Genomic DNA, 7,699 nt, shown 5'->3' with positions numbered 1-7,699 from the left:
TACCACAAGCACCATCGCATGGGTTTTTGCACACGCCATAGATACATGCTGGTCGTCCAGATGGGCAGTCACGATCTCCGTAGCATTCAGCACGACATTCCACAAGTGGGTTTCCGAAATAGTTCTACAAATTAACCCAATTCAATGATGCACTCACAGACAATGTATTTGGCTAATGTCAGCTAGCTAACTGAAAACATTCTGGCTGGCTCAGCGACTGAGTTTTTTCATCGCTCGAAATCATATATATGGAGATTTTTGTTTTGTTCATGTACCGTTATTTGTCAACAAGTCTACATAAGGTACATAGCTATGTACCGTGGTAATGCGTTGATATAGGCAGACTTATTGACAAATAACGGTACATGAACAAAACAAAAATCTCCATATATATGATTTCGAGCGATGAAAAAACGCAACGCATAGAATTCAGCCGCTGACCCAGCCAGAATGTTTTTAGTTAGCTGGCTGACATTAGCCAAATACATTGTCTGTGCACTCATTCCATTCGTGTATTTGGCCCTCTCTAACTTTTTAAAAATCAATTACCTTTGGACACTCGCAAACGGCACGATGATTTGAGACTCGGACACACTCAGCACCGACACCGCATTGTGAACATGATTGTTGGCATTTGTAGTCTTGACAGTATTGTTGGCTTCCGCAATCATAATCAGATTCACACCTGAAAATAGTAATTATTCACGTTTATAATGAATTAATGAATAAATTCAAACAAACGAAATCATCGTTGAGAATCGTTTGATTTAAATGATTTAATTAACGCTTTGAATTGCCTCATAGTGAATCATCAACCCAAAATTGATTAAACCAACTTACTCATGACGGCATCCGCTCAAAGGACTACCGACGTATCCGCGCAAGCAACTGCAAGTTGGAACGCCATTGACAACTTCGCATTTTGTGTTAGCACCGCAAGGGCCCCACTGTCCACCAGTGTGACAACCCTCCTCTGTGAAATGAATGAAGGAAAAATGAAACAAAATGCTCACACGTTCAACAACAAAATGAGCAAAAATCAATTAAAACTCTAATAATCTCGCAAAACTTAATAAATCTGGAATAAATATTTGTCGCGTCAATTATAATATATATGTATCAATGAACAAGTTGGTGTAGGCATAAATAATTTGAATTTCAGAACTCGTATCAATGTCAATCGGAATTTGCGTATTTTGATATTTCCATCAAAATTAGATCATTGATACACCATATATGGCAATGTGGTTTGTTCGTCGATCAATCTTAAGATTCTACCGTTTTAATTTTCTCATTAAGCGGTTTGAATGTAATGGGTTGTAATTGTATTCAAATTGAACCAAAAACGCCTACAGAATCGATTCTAAAACGTTTTGAATTATATTGCAGCATTGTTTTGTTTGTTTGTTGTGCGGCGGCCGTTTGAAAGAAACAGAAGCGGAAAAAAAAATTCCCACAATAAAATTTGTAGCCTAGCCAACAGACAAAGGAGACGAGATTTTTTTAAGTGGTTTTTATTGTAGAGCGAAAACAATTCCAAATTGCTAGTAATTAATCATGTGAAGCTGTTGAGAGAATATTACGTCGCTGGCTGGCGAAAAGAAATTTCAATAACAACGTTTCAAGGTGAAATTGTGGGATGTTTTCAAGTTCATACACACAGGTTTAACATCACATACACAACAGAAAATACACAACTCTTTTCTGTATACAATTTTTGATTTTGTTTTCCGTGATCGGAATTTTTGTTTTGATTTCAGTCTTCATCGCCATTGGTTATACAAACCTGGATCGGCACGAGTACAATAGGTGAATGGATCTCCTCGAAACCTGGATGGACACGAGCAGACCGGGACGTGATTTCTGACAGTACAATCAGCATTAACACCGCATGTTCCCGCACATGGGTCCACACAATTGCCATTGCGACACGACAGATGACCGGCGCATTCTGTGTGATCAAGACATTCGCTTCGTCGACAATACGATAATGGGTTGCCGCTGTATCCAATTGGGCAGGAGCACACTGGACGACCCAATGCTTCGTGACAATTTGCGTTTACACCGCAAGGATTGCCAATACAACCTTGACCTTTATTTATTCATTCAATAGGATTGATTAGCTTTGTACAAATTCTTTTCAAAGAGAAAATAAAGGTCAATGTTTTGTTTAGTTACAATCGATTTGGCCACAGTGATAGGCGCTTACACATATTTTTAAGCGTTTGTAATTGTGCACTTGAACATTTAACGTCGCTTCGAGACGTGTATTGTTTTTGGTTGTTCGTTTTATTTCCGAAGCGAAGCGTGAGATTAGGCAATAATTTATTACGCTTTGATTGCGCGCTGTGCATTATTGCAATTTAGAATACGAGTGGTTTATGCTGTAAGCCAAGCATCATTTTTTTTTTCGTTGGTGCCTTCATTAAAAATGATTATGTTCCATTCTAATTTCTACAGTAATGATATGTTTGTGTGTGTGTGTATGTGTGCATTTTGTTTTGTTTTGTGCTGTATTGATTTTCGTGGTTGTTTGAGTATTTGTGCCCGTGATTTGTGTATTTGTGTGCTTGTGTGTGTGTTGTGTATGTGAGTTGTGTATAATAATCTATTGTTATTCCACAGCTTAAGGTGATATCAGTGTTTCTGTTTACCCCCTTTTTGTTCATTGTTAAATCTATTTGGTAACCTTTTTAAGGATTTTTGTGTGTGGGTGCTAATATGACTTCTGTGCAAACAGTGTAGCTACTTTACTACCGTTTTAGCCTTTCGATTTCTACACAGTGTTTGGCCCGATCTGGTTAGTCAATCTATACATTTTTCGTTGTTTTTTTTCTATTCTATTGAAATTATTTCATGTTGTTTAATATGTCATTCAAATTTTAAAGAACCAACTTGAAATAAATGAAAAATGATAAATTAATGTTTGAGAGAAAAGAATAAAATGCGAATAAATTACGATTTGAATAGTCGCCTCTATTAACTACGTATGAGCTTGATGGTCGCGAAATGACACGTTGTTCAGTTCCATAAACCACTCGTTTTCCCACCTCATCCGGAGTGTAGGTATCTTTATACGTAACATATCCATCGGCACATGCGTCACACACTTGACCATCTCGATGAATAACGCCTCGCATACCTAATGCTGAATAGATCGATGCGAACAAGCACACCGCTACCAACAACATCGAAGTTGTTTGCTGCAAATAAAAAAAAAAAACAGAAGAAAAAAGAAAACACTTAATCAAAATCCTAAAGTTTTGTATAAAAAAAAGATTTTTCTCCGAAAAATGGGCGAAACTCTTAATTTTGACAGATTTATTGGTTTTAAGGAGCTTTAAATATCACAAGCGGCTAATCAATAAAAAATGCTCAACTTGATGCGATTATTCTATTCGTAATGTGAAGCGAGCATATTCTATTGAAATCCATTCGCCGAAAGTCATTTGAATGCTAAACGACGAACCCGATTCAAATGATTTTCACTAGAAATTTTGCTCATAAAAAAAACTGAACATAACACGGCACCACGTCAAACTTGTTATTTATTGATTCGATGTCATTTAATCCGCACCCTGTTTCCATCTTAGCTAATTTTTTGGCAAAACACAAGCTTATGTAATGGCTTGAAATTTCCATTATTATTATGCAAAACTAGAAACAGCTTAGTGATTTCAAGTCATCATCGTGTTTTATGTTCGGTCTCACACAAAACAGAGAACCTCTCATTGATGAGCTTATTTAGAGAGACCGGTTTGTTTGTTTTTCAATTGCTCTTCACTCGTTCAACATTTCGATGTTCATTTGAGCGACGATAGAAGAGAGAAAAAAAAATTTCAGAATTGCTTGGGTCGAGGACCATTATTAGGAATCACCAAATTTGTATAATGATATATCAACGAAACATCACCTTGAATCTTGCACTTCAGATTCACGTATATTTTGATTTGCTGTCATCAATGGGCTCTCATAATTTTTTTCGGCTATATTCATGTATGCTCTGGGTCTCATTAATTTATTTACAATAATTTCAGCTGATCAAATATTTGCTGACTAAATGAACACTGTTTGTATTTTTTCAACAAAACCAAATCAACTAGATACATTTGTTTTCCCTTAGACCAGAATGGAACTTCATTCATGTTGGTGAGACGTATTATGCAACTCATTCGAAAAGTGTGAATTTGAGTTATTTATTCGGTTTTAATTGTGTACTGTTTTCATGATCATCGGAAAATAGCACGGTTATTTTTTTTTCATTGGTTGTGAAACTCACCATTTTGCAAATAATTAGAACTTTTGAACTAGAAAATACAAAAAAAAGGTAATATTAACGTTGCAAAGGTATTCCTAGAATCGTTTCACACGCACACTTGGTTCAATAAAACAACACGATCCGCACTGCAGCCACTCAAGACGATAACTAATCGAAAACCTTGCGCCTTAACAGTCTTTTATAGAAAATCGGCAATTTTTCATCGTCGTATCGAGATCTCGCTCTCACTCTCACTCTCTCTTATGGCCATATTCAGTGTGTGCGCACAATGGGCAACAGCTGCTTATGTATTCGCGATGCTGAATTTAATTAACGATCCACATCGACTTGAGCTGGTTGGCTGATATATTCGCACGTGTCTTACCGTTTGAACGGGCGCTCCAACTGTATGGGTGGGTGATACTTCTATTGTTTGCCGCTGCTGATCGTTTTCAAAATAGAGTATTTAATGTTTCCGGTGGTTGGATGGCAAACGGGCAGCAATTCTAAAATGAAAAGCACACCGCATAGAAAACAAACGAAATGGCACAACGATTTTAATATTTCATACCCATAGACATTGGCATTACGAGCTTTTTGTTTCGGTCTTGATTCTTTTGTCGCAATATCAACGCCAGATCTTCGATCTACAATTGAACAGTGAGTCGTAGTCGTAAGATCAAGGCAATCATTTGTTGAGTGAACGCTTATGACGATATATCGTGGGGCAATTTAAAGAAAAAAATGCATTAATTGAATATCCAAAGAATCAATTATGAAATCGACAGTGTGCACATTTTGTGAGGTAGAAAGTTGACAATAATTTCTTGCTAATTCCAATGGATATGCTATCATATTTGAATTCCAATAAATGTTAATACCAAATGCGTTGAACATCCGCGTGGTCAAATAAGCCTGAAGACAACGTCATCTTTGCAAACAAAAGAGAATTGACTTCAGTTGAAAAGTGATTGGATAATTGACGTCCAAAAATGGTGCTCGATATTCAATTAATTTGTAATTTGCAAATCAAAGACGTCACCAATTTTTTTTCTTTAAGTGGCCAATCACATCACCATACATAATTTTCGCTTTTAACACAAATCCAATCCAATTCACATTTGAATTTTTTACGCAAATTGCGTGGGAATTTGTATTTGCATTTGTTTCATTTTGGCGTCGCGAATGACTTGATTCTTATCGAAATTCATTATTTTACGATCGATTCGTGGAATTTCAGACAAGAGAAACAAAAACTATTCCTTCCACAAAAGACGAAACAAAAAAAGAAACACAAACGAAAACAATTCGATGTATTTGTGACTTGAGCAGTGAGTAAATATTTATTTGGTGAACTCGCTTTGATAATAACGTATTGAATGGTTTTGTTGTTTTTGAGTCACCGTTCGATAATAACTTACGGACGATCATGTTTTACTGTTTGCTAGCGAGATACATTCAAATGTGTCTGATAAACAATGTGCAAATTTTTCATCTCTCTCCCTCTCCATCTCCCTCTGCCTCATTTGAATTTGTCTAACTATAGCTTTAATTTGGCAAAAGTCGTCGGTACATTGACCTGATCGAATGAAATGGTCAGAGGGCCCATTTCATCGAACGATTTTCATAATATCGGTTGACAACATAACATCCTGTGCTATCGAATTACCGAAAATATAAATAATGACTGAACGGATGAATTTCGTCGATCGTTATTTTCAAATCGTGCACATTTTTTCTCCTTCGCCTTCCATTGAAACAGGTCATTTAACTTCAAGTGTCGCATGTATGAATGTCACCATGTCTGCAATGTATTTTAATACAATTCCATGTACAATGTACATTGACCATATTGCCCATAAATGGGTGCATCGATTCTGTCTCAAAATGACCTTGAACCATATCTGCGCATCGGAGAGAGAAGCTGGCATCAAAAAAGGTAAACCGACCAACTCAACATACGTAAGTATCGCATCGTTCAATACAAAATCTCAATACGTAGGCAACATGTTTCGTTCATCATTCGGCCGAATCGAAATTAATATTCAACGAGCGGCCGATCTTAGTCATGATTTTCCATTCACTATTTTCACCTTCTCAAATAAAATCGAAATTAGAATTAATCGGTGGGCGGGAAAATTAACATCTAAATTGCTATTTATTTAATTCACAATCAAATGTGAAAGATTCGCAATTATTCTATTTATTTCTTCACTCTCATCACAATCTCATTTGTGTCAAAATCGTTGCAGTAAAATTTTTGTTCGCGATTAGTCTTCTGATGATGTTCTTATTTGTCCAGTTTTTGCTTTTGATCTGGAATAATTAACGATATTAGGCCAAGAACCGGTATGAGAATAACATGCGATAAACAGGGTGATTCAGTTGGTTTAACGGCGTTGTTGACTCAAAAAAGGCGTTTTTCGTTGACCGTACACGTCATTGATACCAGTCAGCGCTTAAATTCATGAAATTTCGTCATTGAGCACACGAGAAAGAAAAAAGAATTTTGATTTTTGGTTTCTTTTTTGAATTTTTCTCTCTTTTTCTTCGATTTCTCCTTTTTATCTCCATTCGCTCGTTGAAGTTCCGCAAACGCGATTGTCGTTGCGCTTAATACAGTTCGACAGAATGTTTTGCTACGTCTAATTATGTTCTAATTGAACAGAAATTCTTTTGATTTCGATCTTTCAATGTATTTCTCGTTCACAGAGAACATCATATGAAAATGCTGTCTGCTTTGTTTCAAAGCGTTTTCGATTTAGCTGTCTTGCAGCGAGAGATTACTTCAAGATCAATTATAACAATATACGAGTCAAATGCATAATTCATCTTTGATGTTAAACAATTACAAAATTATCTGTTTATTATCGCAACGAATTGTTGTGTGGTGAGAAAAATAGCAGCATGATAAAACCAACACGAATGTATATCGTTATAAGATTGTTTTTAAGGCAGCAGTAACAGTAACAGCAACAGCAACTGTAGCAGTGGAATCAGTAGCACAACAGTCGTAGCTTGTATAGATGTAGCTTCATGGAATACGTTCATATAGTCCAGGTTAAGGAAAAAAATCATCTGCAATAAATACTCCTACTTCAAAATCCACAACTACTAACGCATCGAATAAAACAATACAAAGATAGAAGCAAACGCCAGTCGAACATCAATTATGCTGTTTCAACCGATATAGCAATTGAAAATCATCCGTCTCACCCCAATCAAAATGCTTAGTCTCCGTCATGATTTGCATAAAATGCCTTAAACTTTATTGTATCATAACATGCAACACGCATTACTTCACTTCTAATAACAATAAACTAGTGAAGAATTCCAATTTAAATTATTCATTGAATGAAGTTCAAATACTTTTGTTCAGTTTGAAGCAATGCCCAATTTAAGGAATTTCGAATTTTGACAATATGCGATTGCTTTGAAGAT

At 36.0% G+C, this 7,699-nt stretch overlaps 1 protein-coding gene across 3 annotated transcripts; it reads right to left on the bottom strand.

Moving 5' to 3' along the window:
* Positions 1-3: 3 nt before the first annotated feature.
* LOC129571739 (protein jagged-1-like) lies at positions 4-4,453 on the bottom strand (the record flags this gene model as incomplete). 3 transcript variants are annotated; one of them, XM_055451583.1, is given in 7 exon segments in its annotated part: positions 4-124; positions 550-685; positions 841-973; positions 1,787-2,092; positions 2,960-3,203; positions 4,280-4,307; positions 4,375-4,453. In XM_055451583.1, coding segments are annotated over 6 exon segments (943 nt in total), but the record flags the coding sequence as incomplete, so codon positions are not given.
* Between the last annotated feature and the right edge of the window lie 3,246 nt (positions 4,454-7,699).

This window comes from Sitodiplosis mosellana, unplaced genomic scaffold (assembly GCF_009176505.1).
Source record: "Sitodiplosis mosellana isolate CC-2019 unplaced genomic scaffold, AAFC_SMos_1.0 Smas_scaffold_3223, whole genome shotgun sequence".
Classification (NCBI taxonomy): domain Eukaryota; kingdom Metazoa; phylum Arthropoda; class Insecta; order Diptera; family Cecidomyiidae; genus Sitodiplosis; species Sitodiplosis mosellana.
Note: the sequence above shows the minus strand (reverse complement) of the source record. Positions and strands in the feature narration are given on the sequence as shown.